Genomic DNA, 26954 nt, shown 5'->3' on the forward strand with positions numbered 1-26954 from the left:
TTTCTTTGCAAAATCCCTCCCCCCCACTACCCCTTCACCTCCATCTCTTGTGTCTCCTTGTGACATGGTGCATCTTTGTGACTCGGATGGATTTTATTCTGACTTTCCTTTCTCTGCTCGCCCGCTCTATGCGTATTTCACTGTTTTTGATGTGCATGGACACTCTGCGTCTGTCTCGTAGCCTATCAGAAAGTTCTTCATCCCCCCTCAGACCTCCGACCTCCCTTTCTCTCCCCGACCCCAAGTCTCCTTGGACCCTGATGCTTGTAGGAACGCCTCCAGGCCTGGACATGTACTCCAACCAAAGCCAGCACTTCAGCCCAACCCAAAGACGCAGACTTTGCCATCCAAGAGCAAATTGGCCGAAAAACCACTCCAGTCTACTAAATCCAATCCACTCCCTACCAGCAATACCAGCGCCCCCTCTTCCCAGAACACCCCTGTGCAGAATGCTCAGGGCCGCTCGCCTGCTGCCGGCTTTAACCCACAGCTGGCTGTTCCTAAAGTGCAGACCAACCCTATGTCTCCTGTTAGATTGCTCCCTTCTAGTACTGACCCAAGCACCAAATCTATCCCCATCATACAGGTCACCCCTCACCCCTCTCCAAGGGGAAGTCCCCTCCCTACCCCCAAGGGGACACCTGTCCATACGCCAAAGGAGAGCCCAGCAGGCACACCCAACCCAACACCACCATCCAGCCCCAGCATTGGAGGAATGCCATGGAGGACACGGCTCAACTCAATCAAGAATAGTTTCCTGGGGTCTCCTCGCTTCCATCGCCGGAAATTGCAAGGTGAGTACTCACCCAAACATACAGGGTGGTTCTGATTTGGGCAGATATTCAGCAGCAAGTTGATACCTCTCTGTGGCTCTGCAAATTTCATGTACTGAGGACTGAATATCGGTATTGAAAAGGAGAGTGATAGTACCAGCCAGCCCTAACCCAAGGCACATGTGACCAGGCCCTGTCATGCCACTGCACCTGCTCCAATAGCATCTCCTGAGCCCTCTTCACACTCTAGACATACAGGTCTTACTATCCCTGTTGTGGCTCTTAGAACACAAGAAAATTTTATCTTCAGCTCCTCCACTGATTTTGTCAGCAAACCTAGAACTCTGCCATTTCCCCTGCAGCTGTAGTTCGCTGCCTGTCCTTAGCCACAGGCTGGGCCTTCTGCTGAAGAAAGATAGCCCATGGCAGTAGGCTGAAATTGTCCTTCTGAAGTACAGCTTGTGTGATCTTGGTTAATGCTTTTTTTACCTCTGTTGGTAATTGGTATAAAAATCTTCTTAATACAATCAGTGGTTTCATATCTGCTGACCTATTTCAGTTTTCAGAGTCTCTAGAGTGTTGAGATGTGCAAAATTTTCTTCTTCGAGGTCCAGGTGGCTTTTTGCATTCAGGCAAAGGGCACCCAAAGTCATATGCATTATCCTCAGATGTCAGCAGCAGCTACCCCAACACCCAGTGGTTTTACAGGGTACTGGGATGTAATCCCGTGGGAAAGGAGGAAGAGTTTGAGTTTGAACTGTGATGATCAGGGACATTGTCTCTGAGATGGTCAGAGAACTGCAGAGAATTGCAGCAGTGCTTGAGCTGAATCCAACTGGGCTTTGAAGCAATCGTAAAACAATCAAATTGGCATGGTGTTTGGGTCTAAACCAGAAACCACTGAAGCCAGTGCAAGATTATATAATGATTTAAGGAAGTGTAGGGTGAGCCTTGAAATGCAGCACTTGATTAGATACAGTGATCTAGAGACATATGACCAATGTTCAAATGTCAGAACTAGTCTGCAGAGGCAGTGGGCAAATGCAAGAAGGTGTAATGCCAGAATTGTTTCATTGGTATACAAGCAGAAAACAGAAGTTGTACTGAATCACCAATTTCTTTTCTCCCTCCCTCTCTTTGGCTGTGCGTGCATGGGTAGTACCTACACCAGAGGAGATGTCTAATTTAACCCCGGAATCATCCCCAGAGTAAGTAATTTGCCAGTCCTCTACTTTTTTCCACCACATACCAATGTCATTGCCTTGCCTGAATGTCATAGGCTGACACATTCCTGTTCTGGATCAGTATCTGACTGTAACCTGTTATCCTGTGAGTGGGATAGAGATGTGAAACCATTCTTCTGCTAAGGACCGTGGATAAAATCTGTACCTCAGTAATGGCAGTGGGGTCAACAGGTGATGAAACAGTCTCCCAGTAACCACCTCATTTTCTCATGGCTTGCTGAATTTACTGTGTTTGTAACATGTTCCTTCTCTCTTCTTTCATTTGATTGTCAAGCAGATCACTCTTGCGGAGTGGAGAGGATAATCAGTGGCTTATACTGGCACTGACTATGCACTAAAAAGTCTTCCTCTTAGTTCAAGAGAGTTTGCATCCTCAGGATAACATGCAGAAGCGCTGCTAAGATAATTCAGAGAAATCAATGGCTGCGATAGTAAACGCAGTGTTAATTCTAGGCAGTAGCACTGGGACATGCAGAAGCTGTTTCATATTCACCAGACTCATTCCTAAAAGTCAGCATACATTTCAACCATTTCACTACACAAATGTGCGTCACTGCATGGCAGGTTTGGAAGTCCCTGCCAGAGAGTGCTGCTCCAAACACTTCCTAATATATGCAACAGATGCCAAATTATTCCTTTTTATTTTCACAGCTTGTGTTTGTGCACCCAATGCCCATAGACTTACCCTGCCAACCAAGGCAATTTGGCCTTTTGTCAAGATACTTGTGTGAAATATTCATGAGTTGTAGATGGAAATTTTGGGCCCAAAGTTTTGTAATTGGTGACAATGGTATTGCCTTAACAACTTTCCCCAGACTTGGCATTTATCTGGTATAAGATGGGCACTCTCTATCTAATGCTGCAGAATGGAGAGGGATAAAGACTTCAGGAGAGGGAGAAGTAGGGAATAGTAAGGGTTAGTAAAAGAAATCCAGGAAGAAAAGTGGAATAAATTGTGTTTTCAACACTTTTGAAACATTTACTAATAGAGAGGCATGAGAGAATTTCATAAAATGAATGCATCCTTATCAGAGAAATATATGATACTTTTATCTCAAATGTTTTTAAGTACATTAAAGCAGAAAACCTTCAGAATTCAATTTCTTCTCTCCTCTTCTCTTCTCTTCTCTTCATGCATGTGTGTTGGTGGAAGTTTTTCTGCTAATTTATTGCCTTCTCTGCTTCCCACTCACTCTTTAAAAGCTGGTGTAGAGAAGTAGTGCCTGTCATTTGAGGCAGTTTGGATGCAAGTCAAAGCCTAAGGCCCTTTTTTCTTTTTCTGTATAATTGCCAAATTAATGAGTTCAATTGGGCTGCACCCTGCAGTAAACATAATAAAAGTCATAAAAAATAATGAACTGGATTATATTTTAACGATAGATGTCTTGTTGCTCCGTGCCCACTTCCACATGTCTTATTTTTTCTAGTATTTTCTTCCTTTCTGTAAGAAAAAAGATATCCTTATCAAGAGCTGTATTGACCTCATGGGTTGAGCAATAAATACATGTCCTTGCTCTGGTACAGCAATGACTGCCATTCATATAACAAACCTGATGATTAAGTAATACACTTTGACATGTCTGGGTAATGCTATTCTTTCTCATATGAAAAGGTCCTAGAAAATGTGTTAGGGTTGACATTTAAAGAGACATAACTCCAGCTGCTTTAAACCTGCAGAGTTCCATTAGCTTGAGTAGAAATGCTGTTATTTATGCCACGCAGGTAAACCTCTGGATCCATGCGCTCAGGGACAGATAGGGAAGACAGTGAGGCTCTCCGAAGGGCGATGCAGTCAGACACTCTGCAAGTAGGAAAAGGAACAACATTATAGCAGTGAGAAATACAGTGTGAAGTAATAAAGCACCAGCCACCATTTTCATGCTAATCTATTTGCTTTTTCATCAACTGGACACCTGATTAGATTCCCTGGAGTAATCTACATACCCAGCCTCCCACACATATCTCCTATCTCCCTCCCCCTTAGGAGGTTTGCCATGACAAGAGAAGATTGTTATTTTTAAGTACATTTTTTACTGCTTACAGCCTGATCTTGTGAGATGCTAGAGTATCTCGTTCAGGGTGCTGAGGATCCTTGATTCATACCCATTTTAACCCAAGTTAGTAGCGCTTAACACCCTCTAAGAGGAGGGAAACCTTTATTGTGTTGTTTTACTCCAAAGCTGCCCCCTTTTCTTCAGTGGGCCTATTCCCTGGGTGTATGAGCACAGCTAGTGCTGCTGATTTCAGGGAGAAAAGCCAGTACATGGGTGCTTTGTCTTGATTCTGTACATTCCAGGAGCAGGAGAGGCCACAGGCATCTATTCCGTCTTATGTGACACCAGCAAAATTATTTAGTGAATTCCAGTGATTTACAAGCTGGAGCGTAGCCCAGGCTATAGGTGAATCTTCCAGAGTCGGTATTATTGGTGATAACCTTGCCGAAGAAAAGAGCCCAGCTGGACTCTGGAGACTCCAGACCAAGTTGCCAAGCTGAACAGGAGAAAACTCCCTATGTTCTGGGGCCCTTTTAACCTGTGCTTGTTAAGAGACCTATAATTGAAGGGCCAACAAAATCGTTAATGAAAATACAAAAATGAAAGGTCATATTTTAACATGGCAGACCTGCAGTTAAATATGCACACTTTTTCCAGGCCCAGCTTCCATGTGTGACGTACACTGGGCCCCGGGAGTCCATATAGCCAACCCTGGTTCAGATTATGATACGTGCAAGCCTAAGACAACCAGCCGTTTTAGATGGATAACCAGGTGCTAATTTACTAATGAGCATAAACCCTTTGCATGCGTGGAGCTATTGCCCCAGCTCTCCAGGGGTTTGCGGTGTTGTTATGGTGTGTGTGAGACACATGAGCTAATTAGTATGTAATTTCCTTTCACACTCTAACCCTGGCTCCTTAACGACCCATTTAAATGAGAGGCCCTTTCTCTTTACTGCTCCCTATGCTAATCTCTGGCTCACTGGCTTAGTTACAGCTGCCTATGAATATTTTAGGGACTGACAGTTTTCCAGCCCACTTTAATTGAGTGGGGGGCACTGGTTTACCAAATTGCAAGTGAATCTTTCTGTACTCTTATTTTTGGTTGCCTGCAGTAAGTAGAATCAAATGATTATTTGCACAGCTGAGTGGTCTTCCAGTGGTGGTCTTTCTACTGTGTGTATTAAATGGGCAGTGAGATGGCAGTTGTGTGATTCCTGGAGCACTCTGGAATGGGGAATGAGTGCAAATTGCTGGATGCTGCTGAGGTCAAGCTTTGTTCTTTATCCCGAAGGTTTAGACTTCAAATTAGTGTCCTAGTTTGCTCCTCTCTCTCCTAGTCTCTGCCCTTCCTCATTCTGCCTCAGTCTGAGTCTTTGCCGTGGAAAGTGGATCTACTAATAACTCTCTCCAGCTGTTTATTGCTTTGCTGGAAAGCTGATGTATAGTAATCCTTTTTTGCAGATGGCTCTCCTTGTCTGGAGAGGTTGTCTTTTGCCATTGAGTGGTGAATGTCCACCAAAAAAAGTGAAACCCTATTGCTTGCCATACTGCAAACTGGACTTGTCATGGCATTATAAAGTATCCTATGGAGGAAAAAAAATGCAGTCTCTTGGTGGCAGGTCTTTTCATTTCTGACATTTTCATGCTAAATTCTTCCCTACTAGAATATGGCTGATTTCAGTAGAATTTTCCCTGGGTTTGTGTTGGTCCAGCAATTCTTTGGCTGTATGTCATGGCTGACAGCATCTTCTCTCCCCTCAAAACCACACTGGTCAGAGGTGCTACCTTCAAGTTCTGGGTAGTGTCCCCCAGTAACATTCATGTCCCTGCATTTTTCCTTTAGCCTGTTTAACTTAAAAGGGAACGTCAACAAAGTGCATTGAGATGGTGAAACTATAAGCAAAATCAAACATTTGCTGATACGATCAGTGTGAAAAAACAGAGCAATTTCATTTTATGATGAAACCACCATCTGATGCTGAACGGAACTGTGAAATTGGACTGCTGTCAGTGGAAAGCCTGAACTGTGTTTTGCGTGATGTTGATATCTTCTCTCTTAGTACTGAAAAGTCATTCCTTTGTGGGATGGTCAGAGTTCACTCATTATACAGACACCCTGAATGGGACTAATGAGTGGGACAGTCTTTGTCCTGGCTGTCTGTGTAGGAGTGGATTTCACTCACTGACAGATTGGAGGTCCAGTGAAACCTACAGCTTGCTTTAAAAAGCAAGATCCTGTGATTGTACTGTCAGCCCAACAGGACACCTTCAGAAAAGGAGCTTTCCAAATCCTAGAACACCAAAGGGGTTGAAATTGGGTGGGAAGAAACTTAAATCCCTGTGTTACCAGCATTCGCATATCCTCACAAGAAATGAAGAGATCCTGGGAGACAAACCAGAAACGTGTCCCCTGGCTTATATGCACTTTCTATATGCAGTATTAATTGGTATATTGGCTCAGTCAAAAGAGTTACCATTGCTCCTGAGTTTTCATTGTTTGTGATGCATGCTGCCAGACTAACACTGTGCGGTCCGTCATTTTAACAGCTTTCACTAAGTGAAATGTTGTTCTGGGTGTTCTCTGACACTGTTTTCCACTTACTATTAGTAATAATATCACATCTGGAGTGCTATCAAAACTTCCTTGTGTGTTTTTTAATATTTTTTCTAGCTGGGGGTTTGTAAGAAGTTGTGCTTACTATTCTAAACTATCTCTTTCTTTTCATCACATCAGGCTTGCCAAAAAATCCTGGTTCGGTAACTTCATCAACTTGGAGAAAGAAGAACAGATTTTTGTGGTCATTAAGGACAAACCACTAAGCTCCATTAAGGCTGATATTGTCCATGCTTTCCTCTCGGTAAGTCACCCCAGCTGCTTCTTGGAGGCATTGCTCACTGCTCAGTTCCAGGACTCCTTGTACCATACGTTAATGGGCAGGGTCTCTGCTCCTTCAAATGCATCCTCTGTGGATTTAATTTACATGGCCTGTTGATTCAGGCCTCCACTGGACTCTGTCTGAATTTCTAACTGTAGATAATGCTCTCTAAGGTGAGAGAAGATTTCAGCCTTCTTGGCAGGGTCTCCAGGTTGCCAGTGCTTGGAATATCACTGCAGTTAGTTAGAGCACAATGCTGCTGTGGTATCAAGACAGCAATATGCTGCTTTGTCAAACTAACCTTACAGTCACCAACTGGGCGTCATATTGGATCTCCCTCTGCTGGGTATGCCATCCACCACTTTAGTCAGACAAAAATCCTGTCTTACATCTGCATTTGTTACTTTAAACCTCTTCTTCAATGCTGTATGGCAGAAAGAAGGGTAATTTCCTCTGGTGACCAGTGTATCAGTTGTTGCAGATGCGTTTTGTTTACAGTCTGGGAAAGCAGAGGGTAGTTGTCATTTTTTTCTATAGAAAGTCCTCATTCTCACTATCTAGAACTACCAATGAGAAAAAGTCAGCACAGTAAAGTTAATTTGAGAGATTTTTCAATTCAAGGTAGTTGACAACATAATTAGACTTTCTGAATAGAATTAAGAGAAGGAGACTTAATTTCTTATATCGTTTGTCTAATTGATATTGTTTTCCACAGAATACTGCACTCCTTTTTAGTCTCTATGATGCTGCAATGAATTTCCTCAAAAAACCCAGCCATAATCCTTTTAACTGTACAGGCATACAAGGAGCAAGTGCAGTATAGTAGCATGCATCAGACACTGGTATCTATCTCACATTGGTTTGAAGCAGCCATGTTACTATATCAGTTTTATGCATTTAGCTGTGCTTCTGGGTTTAGATTGTGGTGTAGTGTGCGCTACTGTCGATATTGGTGATGCTGTGCATACCCCACATGTGTGGGTTGAGGTGTGGTGTAGTGATTTGTATGCAAACCCTATGAATCGTCTCTTAGAGCCAACTTCAAACTTAAATGCATTGTCACAGCCTGCTAAGTAAGTCCTTAAGTTCAGCTTCTCAAAGAACTCATCTTCATTTTTCCTCCTAAATTAGAGGTCAGATTTCCAAATTATTTGGGGTTGTTGTTTTTTTTTTAAATCTGGTCCTTTATGAAGCAATACATAGAACATAAGTATGTTAAATTTTGGCAGGAACTGTGAATGGTAACTGCTTGAAAATTAGGCAGTTATGAAATTCTACCATGGGTCTGAAGGTACGGATATTGGATGATACCAGAAAGCTTCTCAGAGTTCTTTTACATATTGATAGGAGTTGTGGTTTGGGTAAGTTATTTGCAGGCATGCTTTCCCTGTAGATATCCCAGGCACTTGTCTAAGGGTCTGCTCTGTGTCCTGATGTCTATTTGATATCATAGAATCACCAAACAATTGAGGTTGGAAAGGACATCAGGAGGTCTCCTGCTCAAAACAGGATCAGCTATGAGATCAGACCAGGCTACTCAGGTGGATTTTTATATCCAGTCTTATATCCCACTGACTTTGCTGCCCCCTCCCTTAATATCAGTTTTCACTTAGCAAAAGGCATTTCTCAAAAGTGGTAGATGAGTAGGAAAAGAAAGACTGAGTATATGAAGTTCTGCAAAGTGTAAATTTATAAGCAGGCTGCGTATTCCACCAATAGTCAACCTTTAAATTTAGGTCAGTCCTGTAAGGAGCAGTGCATTCTGTGGTGCCAAGCAACCTGGACTCTTACTGATTTCACAAGAACACTCTATACATTATAAATTCAAGTCCAGAAGCAAATCCAGCAAATCTTGCCCACTCTGGAAAGGTGTATTATTCTAAATCAAATTTTGCAATTTTGTTCCCTTTGTGCTCTGGTTCTACTATCTCCTTCTACCAACCTGTTTCAGATTCCAAGCCTCAGTCACAGTGTCATCTCACAGACAAGTTTCCGTGCAGAATATAAGTCCACAGGAGGTCCTGCTGTCTTCCAGAAGCCAGTGAAGTTCCAGGTGGACATAACATACACAGAAGGGGGAGAGGCGCAGAAGGAGAATGGGATCTATTCTGTCACTTTCACACTCTTATCAGGTAACCGTGGCAAAGCTGTAAAATGGGTGCAAGCTGGCTTTTTCCTTGCTGATATAGAGGCCTGCAAAAAGAGCTCTGCCAGGGGAAGGAATGTAACTGTCTTGACCTCAGGGGAAAATTCAGGCAGGGGCAAGGAGAACATCAGGAACAAAATGATGGAAGTGCTGGGAGGGAAAGAGATTCCCAAAGAGGTGAAGTTGCCACCACCATCATTAGTGCTAAAATGGCTGCTCTGTGCATCAGATTTGAAGTATCTCCCTATACTGTCCCCTTGTTTCACTTAAAGGTCTCAGTGTCTCAACTGGGCACTGTGAGGCCACTGGTTTCTTCCTTCTGGCAGAAACATGCAATCACCCTTTTCTTCTGGGTGGCCACATGCCCCCCACAGGGGTTAAAACAAACAAACAAACAAATGAACCCCCCCACCTTTTCTGTCTTTACAAAAGGAGCCCAGAAGCCATCCTTCCTCCTGTTATCAGCACACCACAGTCCCTGTTGACGTGGGGACTGCATAATGGTTCCTCAAAGCCGTGCCTTCGGCTGAAGGACAGATACTCTGTCAGTACACTCTTGGGGACAAGACTGAAGGGAAGATACTTGTGATCCTTCCCCTCCAGCCTGGGTTGTACGAGGATTCGGCTCCCGCTCCTCTCACGGCCATTTGTGCCTCTTCTCTCCTCACAGGTCCAAGCCGTCGTTTTAAGAGGGTAGTAGAAACCATTCAGGCACAGTTGTTAAGCACACATGACCAGCCTTCAGTGCAGCAGTTATCAGGTAAGTAGTTTCTACTGTTGAGCACCTTGCTTCAGCAGGGACAGGAAGGTGAAGTGCCTCTCAGTACCAGGAGGCTGAGGGAGGCCGTCCCTCTGATTTCAGCAAGAAATGAGCTCCATTCAGACAGAGCAGTAACTCCCCCCACCCCCCTCCTCCCTCTCTCATTCCCACTCCAGTGCTCCCAGCGCATTCCCCAGTTAAACAGCTTCTGCCCTCCTCCCGCCCAAAGAGCCATTTGCCCACTTCTCCATCAAAAGCTGCATCATCAATAGATCTTCCAGAGTTTCTCCAGCTCCAAAATCTCCCAGAATAGGGACATGCTCTAGAAGGTACCTGATTTTCAAACCCTTCAGGCATGCTTTAGAAACTTCCAGCTTCAGAGGGTCCCAGAACAAAGTTGAGAGCTACTTTTAACTTAGCCATTAACAGCGGCATTTTCAGATGGTCAGAAGGTGGCTAATAGTTTCCAGCAGTGTGATCAAATTCTTGGCCCAATACTGTGGTAGCACAGATCATATCCTAAGGTTCTGCAGAAGCTATATTTTATCTATTTTTAAAGGAAATTTCAATTCCTCATGGTGGTAAAGAAAGCCTTACATGTGTGACCCTGTGCAATGACATCAGTCAGGCGGCCTGAATTGATAATGCAGAAATTGGCCTCATCCCAACATTATGTAGCAAATGTTCACTCTGAACACTAGTAGTGACACACACACAAAAAAAAAAACAGTGTTAACTCCTCTATCCTTTAAAAGGACAGAACAAAGAAGGTGAAAATTGAAAACTTAAGGAAGCTTAGCTATTGGGAGTGCTTCAAGGAAGGAGGTATGGGGACAAGCAGAAAGAATATACAGATACAGGGAAAAAAATAAGAGCAAGGCAGAGCAGAGGCTCCAGGAAGAAGGCAAAGAGGCAGGAGGATTGGGAAGAATTTTCCCATTGTATGATGATGAAAAGGTAGTAACTAAATATTATACATAAGAGCCAAGTTCTGTGCTTGACCTTTGTGTGAACAAGCCAAGACAAAAGCGGGGGAATAAGTTGGCATTGTGTCCTGCAGTTAAATCCCAGATGTCCTTGGCTCATTGCACATATGGGTTACATCCTTCTGGTCTAACAGTGTGGCTTTAGCAGCTGAAGATAAAATAACTCCATCTAGAAGAGTGTATGCTTACTACATGACAGAGAAGTATGCTCAGTTCAGGAAATACTATTTTCCATCTTGCTTTTGCCCCCCAGCACTGCCTGACCTTCTGCACACTGCATTGCAAGGGTGTCCAGCACATGGGTTATTCTGTTAGGAAACAGGAAAGGTGAGGATACTAAAACTATGGTTGATTCAGGTTTTTGCTGTCTGGACTTTTGAAATTAAATTGAACTCAAGGAAGCAGGCAGAATTTTCTGCCAACCCTTCTTCTTGGGAAGTGTTGGGGCCAAGTGGGAATGAGGGGAATTAGATAGAAAAGCATCCTTTAAGTCTAGTTCTTGTTACCCCTGCTGCATGAACAATGTTCAAGCATTCCTCGTTTCTTAGGAAAAGAAGGGGACCCTTACTTTCTGCTGAGAAAAAAACTGTTAAAAAAGTAAATAACATGGTGATCTCTCTTAACTTCTTCACTCTAGTATGTGCTAGCTACTGATGCTCTTAGAAGGACTTGGACCCTGTTGCACACTTGTATATGAAGCAGGATATCTCCCTAAGAAAGTCATATTATAGCAGGAATAAAAACCATTCATCTGACTAAGGCTCAGGGAGATGTTTAGAGCAAACTGTGCTGTGAGAAATGTATCTGACTTAGAGTTTTACTCTGGTTCTGGAATGGAAAAATCCAGAATCTCTACTGCCTAAAGCTACGTGAGAGCATGTCTCTCTAGCAGGCAAAACTCAGCCTGATCTTTAACGCCAGAGTGGAACAGATAACTCCACGTGGAGCAAAACCAAAATGAATGGTCTCTTGAAACTTAAAAATGAGAATTCCCTTGGCCAGGGAGTTATCCAGGCAAGACAGCTCATGAGAGACAGGGTGCTAAATTAGCCTGTATCTTATCTCCTGACCTGATCAGGAATATGCCAGTCTTTTGAAAAAGGGAGAAGTAATTCAACCTGAAAAATTTAGGTTGGAGCAGAGTACAAGGAAAAGAGAAAAGGAAGGGGGAAAAAAAGGATTGTTACCAAGAAGAGACAATCTGTGCATCCAATTAGAGAGGCCCTGTGGTTCACATCCCCAGCCAGTGAGGGAGTAAGGGGAAATAAAGGGACAGCAAGAGTTCACGTTCAGCACCTTGTTTAGCTGGGTCGCTGTGGCTGGGAAGATGTGTGCAAGAGCTTCCTAGAAATTGCCATGAAATTACTCAGCATTTCTCACTGGAAACAAGGCAAAGTCTTTTCTGTTTCTCTTCTTCTCCCATATTCACAGCCCTGAACACCTCACAGGAATTGTGGTGGTTGGACTCCTATTCAGGTTCATGGTTTGAGGATACTCTGTAGGCAATCCACTGCTGCAACAGAACATGCTCACAGTTCACTTTGACTCTCCTTCTCCATGGCTCTGAGGATACTGCTGGCTCCGACCAGCAATACTGGTCCAGCACTGGAGATTTTCCTAGCTCCTTGTGCACAGACATATACCCTGTGCAGTTGTCTCCCCTGCCTTTTAGTTCAGATGCCTTTACAGGTGGGAGGATGAAAACCATCTGTGAAAGGTGCATGCATGTAAAGTGAGACCTGCAGAAGGGGAAGATTCAATGAACACAGCATAAAGCAGAACATCAAGGCTTAATAAGCATATGGCACTAATAGTCATTCTCTCTCCTGCCCCTCTTTGATCCGTTATGCAGCATGCCAGCCCACTAAGCCGGCTTGCCTGGGTTTCTGAACGCACTTTCCTCTTTCTCATTTCCTCCAGCTCACAACAGTGTTTGTAGATGTCGTGTTGCCCATGCATCTGTGTGTGTGTGTATGTGAGCCTGATATGTACCTGATTTAGGTAGATGTGTTTCTGTGTCACACTTGAGCACCTTATAATCTCCCTTCCCCCTGGATATCCCTCCATTCACTTCCATTTTTCCTTCCTAAGACTGGCTGTGCTTATTTCTTCTGGCATACTCTGAAGCAGGAAAATAGCTTCCCTCCCTTACCTGAATAGGTGTGTAAATAAATGAAGTCTATCCCAAAAGCTAATGTAATACTTCTAAAATCCACTGTCCAGTTGGCCAAATTTAGTGCAACATATCAGCCTTCTCCCTTAATGTTTCAAGACTTTAAATCCTCTGTGGTATAACTGCTGAGACAATACCAGGTCTACAGACTCATGACTGGCATAGAACAAGCAGATAGGAATTGTTATTCATTTTTCCTTCCAATGAAAGAATTAGAGGCCATCATGTGAAAGTAGTGGGAGCCATGTATCAAAAAAATATTGGAAGGTGTGTCTTCCTGTAATGTAAGACCTGTGAAACTCCTCACTGAAGCAGGTTCTGAATGAGAGGGGCTTGCAGATGCTTATCTTCCCCTGAGTACTTCTTACAGGGAGACTGGACAATTCCCTGGGAGAGAAATCTTCCTAGGGATTGCTAAACAGAGAAACCGCAGCAGGCTCAGTAAATCTCTGACCTGAAAGTGGTGAGAGAGTGAGGTAGTGTTAGGAGGAAGTGTTCTGTGTGCTTGGCCCGCTGTTACACTCCTACCTGTCTATGTGTGGCTGCTGGTGGAGACAGAGCACTGGATGGTTTTGGCCTTTGATCTGACTCAGAATAGCTGTCCATGTGTTCTTGTTACTGGTATCACAAAATGCATTTAAGCCCAGCGAGGCCATGAAAGGACAGTCCCTTTTGGATCAAGAGTGAGTATCGCTGTCTATGAGAGCAGATGGCCTTGTCTCTCATCCATGTATGGCTCCATCCAGGAGCCTTATACTCAGAATCTCTACTTCGGTAGTCCCTGGGCAGGACTGCCCTTTTGTGGGATAAAAGGATCTCTCTCCATGGAGGAAAATATCTCAGATTTGTGCCTTTGTTTCAGCCCAATACTCTTTCCATTAAATCATAATCTGTTTTCCTCCAATGCCTTTGCACAAAAGAGTAATAGAAGCAGCTGGTGAATAGGGACATGCAAAAGCCATCTGTGATCATTCACAGGGTATCAATTTTTATTTCCCTAATATTTTCTTGCCTCTTTGGGCTTTGGTTTTAAGTGTGGGGTGCTGCATGTTCTTATTTTTTCCCGTTTTCCAATGTTATGGGCAATCAGCAGTACCAAAATAGCCTTTATAACTTCTTTGTATAGGTTTTCTGTTTCTTTATTATATTTATTGGCTTCATGTCAGATTTTAACCATTGGCATCTCAAAGTTCAAAGCATCTCAGTGTTACTGCTGGAAATACCTTTCATCAGCATAAACAAGTGTTTAGGGACCATATCCAGCTTCAAAATCGGGCAGTGCAAATTCTCGCTCATTGTGTGTATCTTCCATATATGCACCCAAGCTCTCTTATTGTGCTGGTGTACATCTCAAAAAGCAAAACATGTTCATGTGACTCAAAAAACTTTGCTAGAGTATTGATCTGTGAATTCTGGGTGTTCGTCTTTATGGCTCACGAGAGCTATAGGTTGGCTAATTTGCTAAAACAAATTAGTTAGAAATTTACAGTTACCAAATATGTGAAGGATTTTATCATCAAGACAGAGAAGGGGGTAAGGCGCAAATGAAGTGCTTTGCAAGGTAAACTTCCAGCTGCAGACTCAAACCAGGGCTGTGCAAATGCCAGTTTGGAATTGGACCACACGTCAGTTTTATCCAGGGCTCATCCAGGTCCCAGGTTTACCTTGTTGCCTGCATTCTTGTGTGATCCTTTATGTCTTACCACTCTTGTAGTGTCTGGGGCAATCACTTCATCTTGCTCTCATGGTTCCCACTTACAGTGTAATGCCTGGTTGGATTGGCAGAGCACTGTATTTTTGCTAAACAGCTTTAGTATTATTAACTGAACAGACTTCATTAAAATTAACTTGAGTAGTCCTGAAATAAAGCAGGTAGAAAAAAGTCCAAGCTCTCCTGAGTTTTGATAGAACAGTGAATTTCAAATAAGCACCCAAACACTGGGGATTTCCAATCTAAATGATAACTGCCTTGGACCAGAGGAACTGGTGGCTCCCTTGACATCATCTCCCTTAATGGAAATGTTTATTGGGGACGATGAGCATCTGGCAGGAGATGCTCAGTGCTTTCTGGGATCTAGCCCTGGATTTGGAGATCTCAGAGGAGCAGCTGTTTGGGTGAGATTTCCTGGGCTGGGACAAATCTCAGTCTCAGAGATATCAGAAGCATCACAAACCAGGGAGCTTGGTTATGAAATTTATGTAGGATACAAACACAGAAATTAAAGAAAAAAGAAAATCAGGGAAGAAAACTCAGCAGAACACTAGCATTTTTTTAATAGATTCAGAGCTTGTTTGGCCTTTTGAAGGAAGGTCTTATTTTAACCAAAGCATTTGCCATCTATTAATGAACTGAACTGGGTGTCATTTATGAAAGAGTCTTGGTCAAATCCAAGCGTGAGTGACTGCTAGCAATCTCTGTGAAATAAGGAATTGCCTTATCATCAGAAGGATTGAGATCTGATGCTGCCACTATGCTTTAATTAAAAAATTAAACAGCACACATTAAAAATGCAGTTACATGACCCATCAATGCTTCTCAGACAGCTAAAGGCCTTTAGACCCTGGCATTACTCACCTCACTTAACACCTAGATCCAACAGTCACTCGGTTATGGATTATTATCCATGAGCAGAAGCTGACTGCCAAGAATCTAAGGCTTTCTAATTAGAATGAAAATTCTACTTTAAAATGATGAAATATTTTATCATATAGAGTATTTACTAAAGCAGATGTTACAATATGATGGAAATGAAAGAAGTATTAAAGTAATTATAACAGAGAAGCTGAAAGCATATTAACTCTGTTAGTCTTTCAAGCGATGCAGTATGAGCTACTGTTTCTGGTGTGCTCATGTTTGCTATGCCTTTGGAATGGGGGAAAAACAACCTGATCGTGTCTTGGAAAGACATTAAAAATAAATTCATGTGCAGTTCCTGGGACTGGCCGTGGCAATATAGAGAATGCAAATTATAGTTGTCTGTAAAAGTTTTGAAAAAGACTAATTAGATGTTTTATTAGTGTTCCTTTGGTATTTTTCCATGGTCTTCTATTTCAAAAAAGGGTTTGTGTTTTTCCCTATCCATCAAAACCATTTCTATAACCTGCAAATTTAGGTTTTTAGGAACAAAATGGGGCACAGAGCCCAAGATGTTATGCTGTCAAAAAGCCTGTGTTACAATCCTTTTTTCCTGTTGTCAGTTTGTATTCTAATCATGATTAATGTACGTAGACCTGTTACACAATTAGCTTTAAATGAAATACTAAAAAGAGCCATGCTGACTGCAAGTGACTTAGAAAAAAGACAGTGTTCCAAAGTACTAACTTAAGGAGACATGATTATTTTTAATTTGTTGAAGATAACAAGGAAACAGAAATACCAATTTTAGGAGCATCTTAGTAAACCAGCCACAGTGTTTACCTACTCTGACATTATCCAAGTACTACCTTTTTTGTTTCCAGACTGCTAGTTACTGTGTGGCCAGTCAGTCTGGATACACTTGAGGGGAAAACTCCAGGTGTTGGAGGTGGGAGTCACAAACAATCTTTCGGTCATATTTGAGACTTTCCTTGCTCTTATGTGCTTTTTCAAAGCTTAAGTTCTGCTAATGAATGCGTGAATGCTCTGAGCTCTACCAGTATAGGTCTGTATTACACTGCTTTACAACAAGGTGTAGTTGACTCAGAAAGAGCTGGACAGAAACCACTAAAAGGCATGAGACAACAAACTTCTCCAAGTTATTAAACAAAAAAAAAGGATACAAACTCATGACTGTGACTTCTGTTCATTGGCTTAATCAGCAGCTGTAGGCACTTCTTAAACCTGTTAGGCATCTTCAGGGAGAAATGTATTTTGGGAGCTTAATCTGCCTTCACTCAGACTAGCTAAAGAATTTCAAAACTACTGGCCTCTCTGACACCTCTGATACTTTGTTCCAGTTCTTGAATCCGCTATTCTCCTTCAGCTCCTCCCTTTTTCCCCTTTCTCTCAATCTTATGCCTTTCTGAGAGACCTTCCATGGGTATCATCTCCCACTGACCTCTGCCAACCCACCTCTAACCTTGGGGATAGAGAGCATATAACTGCTGCTTAGATCCTTTGGCCAGTGCTATTGGACCAAGCACCTGCCCTCTCTCCTCCGTGCTTTCCCAGATGATCTGTGCAGCACAGGCCTGGCTGCATCAGAAAACATACATATAAATGCTCTTCTAGCATGGGTTCAGCTTACCCAAGCATATCCAGCACCCCTTCCCCCTTTTTTGAAATTACTTTTCTCGGTATTTAAGGGGAGGAATGCCAAGAAATTATCCTTCCCTCTATCCTGCAGACTTTTCAGCAGACAGGGAGTAGTTTGAGCTTCCTAGCAGTTAGGGATTTCAGCATATGTGTGCATGTTTCCAAGAAACCTATTTCTTGAATACCCAAGTGTTCATTGAGAGGCCAGGCAAGAGGAGGTCTGAGACTGAACTGAGTACTTTAACTGTTAGCCACTTGGTCAGCAGTGAGTACTCCACATTGCCCAGCATTCACGGACACAATGATTTAGATCCCAAATGCAAGGGAATCCTGGCTGACAGCAGCAGATCTGGCTTGCCAGAAGGGTCCACATGGAAGTGTCCAGCTGGGCTGGTCCTTTCTCCTTTGAAGCTGACATGTAGAGCTCCTTCTGCTTATTGCACCTGAGTAAGAAGCACTCAGAGGCTGTGGCAATGGGAGCTATACACAAAGTGGACAGTTACGTCTTAGGGCCAGATTCTGCCACCCTTTCCAGAAGTAATTCTATTGCCTGCAAATAGTGACTTTGAAATCAAGAAGAGTAAGAGACTACATGTGAATGAGAGAGGCAGAGTTATGCTGAGAACTTGGACATTATCCTTTGGAGTCTAAAAGATGTTTTTGAGCTGTCTAAGTAGCCTTCTCATTCCATGTCCAGTAGCACAGTGCTGCATTTCCTCCCTCTCTACAGGTTTTTGCTGTACATAGATCAGCTGGCTGGACATTTCCTGGCTGTTGCAGGCTAATTTGCAAAGATGGCCAGGTGAAACAATGTATTCAAGGCTTTTAGTTTGCTAATATGGTGGCAGGGTATTTCCCACATTTCATAAATACCTATAGCTATAACAAAGAGGTGAGTTGAAGCAGCGGGACTGAAGCAGCATCCACGCTCAGTCACAGGGCCAAGTTTGCACTGGCATACAGTGGGTGGCAGAATTTTGCCTGGGTTATGTAAAGACCAAGATGTGTATATGTTTCCTGCTTCAGGTAATAATGTGCTAAGTTACTACTTTATGCACAGAGGTATGGAAACCTTTTTTTATGTTTTTCCCTCCCTCCCTCCTCTTTCCGTTCTATGATCCAGACACCACTAACTGTATGGAGTTGATGACTGGCAGACTTTCCAAATGTGGTAAGAACTTCCTTCCCTTCTGCCTTTTCTCCTTCCCCAGCCCCTGCTGAGCAACACAATAATGCGCCGTCCTGTCCCTTCCACCTGTTCCCCTTCCCTATCCCTGCTCTCCCATGCTCTTTTCAAGACTACCCATCCCGTAACAACCCAGTATGTCTTTCACTTACCTGGTGGACACAAGCATATACCCCTTATTCTGTTCCTCCCCATCCATGCACAGATGCACAGGCTCCACCACAGCTTTCCCCTTCATAGCACAAGTGTGTGGTGTTGCACTTGAGATTCCCTCCCTCACTGTAACCCAGGCCAGTGCTTTTCTTTTTCTTTCCTGTTTTTTTTTCTCTTTTGTTTACTTGCTGCCTTTGATTCATGATTCTTCAGTCCCTTTTATGCAGTGAAGCTGAAAGCTGCCCTGCTAGCTGCTGTCTCCCTTGGTTTCCTGCTATTTATCGAGACAGGATTGCTATGTTATTTAATTCCATTTTGCATCCACTCTCTTCTTCTCCAGAATTCCTTGGGATAAGACCCTTTTAAATCTTCCATAAGACACATTGCATATTATCTGTCAGATACTTAGCAAGTGTAAATTGTCATAGTTCCAGTCTGGTCTTGGGGAAGGATGTTGTGTCTCTAGCTGGAGGAGTAGTGAACATACTGGATATTCAGAATTTTGCTAGGAATGAGAAAAAAAAAAAGTTTCCTGCAAAACTTGCAGCTCAACTTGCTTGGGTTTCCATGAATTTTGGTTAACTTGTCCCTTGCATTCCCTCCCCTCTATCCACACATGGACTGTATTCTTTCTTTCATTACCTGTGGCCCTACTGACTCCTCCAAATACAATAGTGGAAATACCCAAATACTAGGAGAGGTTTTTGTCTTATTACTTATATCTTGTACAGAAAGGTTTGGTACAAGAGAACTCTGTTGTCTGTAGATTTCCATTCTGGTATCTAGGTTGAATTTAAGTATCTATCTCTGTGAAAAGGAAGTGATCACTGAGCTAGTACCGCTCTCCAACTGGACCTGTGACTCCTGCATCATCTCTTCGTAAACTGAGGAAAGTTGTTCTGGAGTTGTTGTGGAGTCTGTAATAACAAAGGAAGGTTGTCCTGGTGGAGATAATTAGTTTTATGCATGTGTGACTGAGGCAGAATTTGGCCTGTTTCCTGTATTTCAGATGATCTCTTTCCCTTAAGTTGGAGCTTTGCTGGTGGGAGTTTTTCCTTTGCTCTGAAAGGAGCTTATTTGATTTCTTATTTGAGTTTTCTGGGTTATACCAGTTCTGATCTCCTCATGAAGACTCATTTAAGTTGTAGGCAGACCTCCAGCTTCTTCTTGAAGGCATCAGACAGAAAATCCCTCTTCTCCCTCAAGCCTTTGTTTTTTGCCTGGATCTGGCATTCACATCATATGAAAATACTGAAATGCTGATGCTACTGGTTGCTTGCAAGTCGAGCTATACAGATAACCAGCCAGTACTCTGCGTTCTCTAGATAGAGAGCATTACTGCTCACTCCCAGTTCAGGCAGGCCCTCCAGCTGTCACAGTGTCAGCATCAATCCAACCAGGGACAAAGAGGACACAGTGAAGGCCAGCAAGGAGACTATTTTGTGGCAGCTACAGCACAGACAGAACACATAGATATCCAGAGAAGAGAATGGATGGGTTATAGGGGTTTAATGGAGCTGCTTCCTTTAAATCATATTCCTGTTGGTGTGCTCACACACAACATAAGCAGTGGTGACTGCACCATGCTGAATTCCACCCTCTTATATGAGTGAAGAGCTATTTCATGTGCAGGAGAGCTCACCCACAATTTAGACGGGGGAGTGAAAGGGAATGATGCCAGAATTCAGCCAGCGTTTAGCCTATTATTGGCAAACTGTCCTCTATGACTGAGGACAGGGAATGCCCTGTGAAGTTGATACAATGTTCATCTAGTAACAACAAATAGTGTAAGAAAAAATATACTATGTGGGGTTTTTTACTTCATCATTGTTCTATATTCTGAGAGTGAGCACAGGGGGTCATTCTTGCAAAAGAGTTAACACTGGAGCAGGAAGAGCTAATCAGATGTTTTATGCCTGGCTCAGCCATGTGAAAGCTCTGGTGGGAATGAGGAATATCTTTTCACCCACTATAAACCATTGAATGTTGTAATTAACACCAAGGCAAATTTGTTTAGTCCTTTAAATGTTATCTCATCTTCTGCTTGCAGTGATTGTCAGTCTGAGAAGTGATTTTGCATATAGCCATTGGCATTGAAAAACAAGTTAATGTTGAACAGCAGAGGTATGTCATAGGAGCTACCAATAGTCAAATGATGTAACAGCTGCTGTATCAACCCTACCTGTGCACACTAGAAAACTGCTGCCAACTCTTAATATTTCACAATTGAAGAAAATAATTTGGCTTATAATAAAGTTGAAATGCACGTTGGGGTGGAATATTTTATTTCATGTTTCCACCCATTCCAGCAGGGCAATGGGCATTTCTGTTGTCAGAAAGACTAAACTGGTTTCCATGAAGTCTTTCATATCTGTTCATAAGATTTAAATTTACCTTGTAAAAATTAAAACCTTTACATTTAAAATGCAGCTGTAACCTGAAAACTGCCTATAGGAGTGATACCTTCTGACTTAGCTGATCTATTCCTTGTGTGTATTCAGAGCCAAATCAGTTTAGTGACAAATAAGCTTTGCCACTTTATGTGCTGCTGTTAAGCCTTATAAAATCAACACAGCTGTAAAAGAACAAGCTGGATTCTGTTTCTTTTGAGGCAGGATTGAGAGAACTGTTTACTACCATCTAATCTGGTATTTACGTCTATCTTACTGAAGAATAGGTTGTATAATTCACAATGAGGTTCTAATAGGTTCTGCAGAGCCTTTACATTAAAAAAAAAATAATCAAGATAATATAGAAACTGGAAAGCCCTCCAGCTTCAACCACAAAGCTGGAAATTAGAAAGCAAGTATCATTGTAGATTAGGCCCATTGGGTCTGGACCCATTGATATACACCATACAGAAGCCCACGGTGCCATTTCAGTAGTCCTTGTTCAGAAAAGAGTCTGTCTTTACAAACTTCAATGACTTTAAGTCTTTTAATAGAGAGCTGAGAATTTCTTTGGGTGGTTGACTCAGTAGTAAAGCTGGTGTATAGCCTTGGATAGCTCCCCTTTCTTCCCTGCCATCCCCAGTTTTTTGGAGTCCGTAGTATGTTTCTCCAAGGTGCTGGCTGCTGGCAGAAAGCTCTGAAAAGCCTGCCTATTCTTGACCTTACCTTCTGAGAAACACCAGGGAGCCTGTAAACTTTCCAGTCTCCACACTGTAGCTGTCTGGGGCTGAATTTTATTTCCACAGTGATCTTTGCTTGTTGTTTTCCATCCCTCATGACTCTCAGGAAAGTCTTCGATTACATCAGTGGCAGTTCCATGGAACTGGGTGATGATAAGAGAAGGAAAAGATTAGTATGTATAACTAGTGCAGCTCCAGTCAAATCATGCTAGCGTTCTGCACAAACATACGTTCCTGCAAAGTCTTAGGCCATGACCCTGTGACAACAGGCTGGCCAGAAGACCTCATGTTTATTCTTAAATATCCTGTGTTGCCTTTTGCAATTTGAAACCATGATTCCTGGCACCAGAGTTAAATAAAAAGCTTCACAGATCCTTGTGTGTACCAGTGGCTGTCACCAAAATGATGTGATCAAAGCAGAAGCATAGCAAATCCACTTGCCTTTCATATCTTTCCAATGTACCTCACTTGAATCTCTTGCTTCAGGTGTTTAGGACTTGACCTGACATAGCTTCCTATTCAGAGCCATCTAACCTTGTCCCCCATGGCCAATCGTCCTCTGTGCACACAGAGCAATTGCACTACAGTAAAGGCTTCTCTTCATAGCTCCTTGCAATCACAGTTTGATTCATACAGACGCAAGCCCATGTCAATAGCATCCTAAGCTACTTGAGAAATGAGGAGACATTTTGTAGTTTAAAACTGGTTACATCACATTTGGGTTTCAGTTGCAGCATGCAGCTTTGTAAGTGCTAATTAGAGACTGTTGGTGTTACTAGCAGCAGTAAATATCTGGATTTGGTGCTCTTGGAAGTGATCCTGATCCATATTGGCATTAATTAGAGTAATCCTGCTTCTCACAAAGTAGCTATTTGATGGAAGAGCAGGTTGGTGATTTGCATTCATAAAGTGGTCATTCATGGCAGAAACACTGATGCTGAAACCTGCAGAAAAAAAGTATGCTGCCCTCCCAGCTGAAAGGCTCTTCTTACCACCATTACACTGTGACGTAGTCAGAACAAGAACTAGCATTTCTGAAAAATGTGCTGGCTGCTGGTCTTTCTGAGCATGGCTGATAATTCTGTCTAAATTGACCCAAATGAGAGATGAAAGGAAGAAGACCCACCTGAAAGATCACATATTCATTCAAAATAGGTGGATCATGATAAGTAATGTAAGTCAGATTTTCCAAAGAGTTCAAGCCAGGTTTCCCAGTTGTCCATGCCCCTTCTACTAGTTATCCTTTGCTGTCCAAATGGATGGCTGACTCCCCACACACTGTAGTCATACCTCTTCATTCTAGTGTTGTGCTGGGGAGATGTTTTTTTTCCAATTCATGACTCATGTTTTTGCACCGTAAAAGAAGGTAGCAACAAAAATGGCAACTTGGCACTAAAGATGAAGCCAGATGTATTGAACTATTTGGTACATGTCAGGTCCTGTTTTGACAGCTATGGCTGGATTTTTACTGTCCAATACAAAGTCTTTTTCTCTGTAATAATATTTAATACAGAAAACATAGGTATTGCTCTCTTAATTAAGATCACAGTACTTTATTTATAGCAGGCAGTGCTTCAGGATACTCCATGTGAATATTTGTTTTCTGTACTAAGCTAAATTTGAGACAGCCTCCCTGGAAGATTAAATCATATTTTTAAGGGACTGATTCAGAGGAAATGAGGAGGCAACATCTCACCAGCATACACAGCTCATTTCTCTCCTTAGGAACAGGTCAGAGAACTTAAAACCCATAAGATCATACTTGAAGATCCATCTGGCGGGAAAGGACAAAATCATATTATTAAGTGCCAATACATTTTGGACATTTTTATAGACAAAAAAATTGAATGAAGCAGCAGAAGTCACTTAAGAGAATGGGTAGCAGCAATACTAGCAGCATCTGCTGTGGCTTTACAAGTGTGGGTCGTCAGCTTCCCCTCTCAGCACGCACTTGTGCAGGCAGATCTCTGTAAAAGGACAGGCAGAATTCTTGGGCTGAGTCCTCTACCAGCCAATTTGCCAGAACAGCATGATTCCACAACAGAATCTGGCATCTCTTCATCCCACCACTATCCTTGTCTGCTCTTTCAGTGCCACCAGCTGTCCAAACGAATGTATGATTCCCTCCTCTCTGTCATCATGTCTCCTTTTTTGAATGTTATGTGATGGTGCTAGATTGGCCAGAGCTATTCATCAGTAATGGACACGTTTGTTTTCTGATTAATTACGCATGCCTTAGCTCTGCAGAAGGTAGCAGCAAGGAAATATGCCTCATCTATTTGGGTCTTTGCTGCCTGTGTTCACCATTCCCTAACTCATTGCCCAAGAGCTACCTGTCTCAGTTATATTGTCTGTGACAGGAGAGGCTGAACTGGAGCTCAGCTTCTCTCTGTGTGTATGAGAGAGAGAAAAAACGTGCAAGATGGAGGCAGAACGGCCATCTGGATGCATCCGGCTAGCCACAAATATTGGGCCCCCCTCCTGCAGAGGAGACGGAATGTTTTAGGGGAGTAAGAACAAGGATGGGTTATAGAGCATTTAAATGTCAGGTTGGTTGTTCAGATTTGTCCGGGTGTGTAGCAACTGAAAGTTCCCACCTTCTGCTGGTAGCATGGACACCTGTGCTAACAGTGTGTGATAATCTGAGTAGCTCCTACCAGCAGTTTGTTTCTGCAAACACTGTTTTCAGTTGGCATTTTTACTGGCAGAGTCTAAGGACTCTGGAAAATAAGCTCTGTTGTTACCTTTGGAAGTCACCTTTCCCAGTTGCAATTCAGGTGTCCTGCTAAGAAACTGGAGTTGTGCTGTGGACTGTCTGTCTCCATTTTCTAGTCCTAAACTGAAACAAAATCAAAACAACTGTTCCATTACATAACTAACTGGGGAAAAAATAAATGGGAAAACTTGTTCTGCTCAATCTGTTGTGACAACTTATAAATCCAGTAAAACCCACATCCACGTCTCTTGAAATCCTTTTCTGACTTCCTATCATTTTAGACAGTTACCTGTCTTGGGATTTCTGCAGTTCCTTCATCTCACTTCAAGTAGCCTAGGATGGGTTCAGAGACTAGGAGGAAGTTCTGTGTGATGTCCTCCAGCAAGACATTGCAATGGCCTGTCACTCTTCTCCAGTCTAGAGGGAAGCCTCATACCTCCAACTGTTAAAGGAGCAAAAAAAATCTTTCTGTAGCCTTCTTCAGTAGTCAGTGAGCTTGTTGAGGCATCTCTCTGATTTGTATTTGTACAATGCCTAGACTAGGGGTTCTTTAGTCTGGAGGAAGACCCCTACATGATATTACAGCTAAACAAAGAGGAATAGGCCACTTTTATCTTTCTGTCATTCCTTTCACTGCATAAACTGTTGGAGTGGGTTCTATATTTTAAGTCTTCTGTTTTCAAAGGCAGAAGGGACTCTGCCAACAGAAACCCAGCAAACAGGCAAAAAATGCCTAGTCTTCACAAAGAGGGCTAGAAGTCTGTCAGAGTAGCAAAATGGGTTTGAAAAGGAATGGATTATAACCCATCAAGTGCGGAGACTCAATCAAGCACTCAAGCTCTCTGTGCAAGATTCCCTTTATTTCACAAAAGAATCCAACTTATATATGTTTCAACAAAGATCTAGAAAGTACTAACAGCATACAGCCAATACTACTAACATAGGAGGGCATATCTGGCCCAGCTGGGATGTTTGCCAGTCCTCAGAACAGTTAAACATAAAAACATTCCATAGACATACTCGTGACTGTCTTCAGCCACATCTTCCCAGGCCTACACAAGGCCATCCTCCAACCTGACCTTGTGAAACTAGTTCTTCAAAGGCTTGGCAAACATGCAGCACAACAAATTCTAACGGTCACTCTTGAAAACAAATGCCATGTTTTCCATGCTGCTCCCACAATCAAGAGAGTGTTTCAATGCTTTACATGAAAGGAGTTGGATTTTTGTTACATGATCACAGCTGCTATTGAAACACAGAGCAAGCTAGGGATGGAAAAGACAAGGGATAAAGAGAAAGGCATGAGTATGGGAAGAAAACCTCAGTAGCAGGGGCATGCATAAGACAGAAAGGATGTGAAAGCAACAAGGGAAGGAATATGGGAAGTCAGGCTGACAAACGGTGTCTCTGTTTCCAGTGGAGACCTATCTTTTCCCATTCACTTTCTCCCAAAGCCTAAGCTAAAAACGCAGAAACCCAAAACTTCTCAGGCTATACAGAAAGGAAAAGGCAGAGGATAGTCCCACAGATGGCATATTTGTTTTGTGCAACTTTGTGTTCAGCACCACAAGGATTACTGCATTAAAAATACATAGACTTGAGAGAGACAGTTTCACGGAAGGAAGTTCCTCAGACTTTGCTTCCATTAGGTCAATAGGAATGTTGCCATTTGCTTCAACGAAAAGAGGACAAGGTCCTTATCTGACTGTCTTAAAATGTTACAAAACAGCAGGCTCTAATCAGTGACTGAAGCCTCCAGGCTTGTCCTGAAGCTGCTTGTTCACCACCTCCTGTTGTTTTCTGTGGAGGACTCCAAGGGTCTTGGCAAGGTCAGGGCAGAGTTTTTGCAAGGTCAGAGCAGAGTCTTTGCAAGGTGCATCCTTTCCTGGTGTCACTTCTGGTGCCTGGAGTGAATCACCTCGTTTTCTCTTTCCTCTCTTACCTGGGTGCTCCATTTCCACTTTGCTTCTCAAACCTGTGACACCACTGGGGCTAGGTCAATGTCAGACTGACTTCCTAAGAACAGCAGATGAAATACTGTGAGGGTTCATACAAGCCACCTGCCCCACTTCCTTTTACATTATTGTGTCTGTCTCCAGCCCTGTTTCTTCCTTTTAGTGCCTGTTGTATTCAAATGCATTCACAGTTTTGACTTCTGTAATATTTCACTGTGATGGTGCTTGCACACAGGTGCCACAAACCCGTGCCTTCTCCATAACTATAGTTCTCTATCATCCCTTCAATACATGACCCTTTCATAAGCTTCAGTGCTTGTTTTCAAACCCCTTCCCCTTCCCCATCTTGCAGCATACAGCTCCTTGGTCAAAAATGCACATATCCATCTCCTCCTGATAGATGTAAAACTAATGCTTTGAACCTCCCCACCTGCCTCTGATCCTTCTCACAGTTTCTTACCCTTGCTACCCTTCATGCCTTCTTTTCTCTGTGTTGATGAACGTTTGCTCTCAAGGGGAAAGAAGACCTTAGTTATAGATGCATGAAACACCTTTTGAAGAATCAGTGAGCCAAACCTTCATCCCTGTCCAGAGGAAATGGGATGTCACCTCCCTTTCTGAAATA

The 26954-nt window shown here is 42.8% G+C and overlaps 1 protein-coding gene across 1 annotated transcript in view; it reads left to right on the forward strand.

Annotated features, from left to right (window-relative positions):
- The window catches only part of BRSK2 (BR serine/threonine kinase 2), a 326204-nt gene that overhangs the window by 294775 nt on the left and 4475 nt on the right, over positions 1 to 26954 (forward strand). The window contains 6 exon segments of the mRNA XM_075047051.1: positions 182 to 794; positions 1933 to 1981; positions 6749 to 6872; positions 8842 to 9022; positions 9707 to 9796; positions 18313 to 18360. Of these exon segments, the coding sequence (XP_074903152.1) occupies positions 182 to 794; positions 1933 to 1981; positions 6749 to 6872; positions 8842 to 9022; positions 9707 to 9796; positions 18313 to 18360 (1105 nt within the window).

This window comes from Buteo buteo, chromosome 16 (genome assembly GCF_964188355.1).
Source record: "Buteo buteo chromosome 16, bButBut1.hap1.1, whole genome shotgun sequence".
In the NCBI taxonomy this organism is placed as follows: Eukaryota; Metazoa; Chordata; class Aves; order Accipitriformes; family Accipitridae; genus Buteo; species Buteo buteo.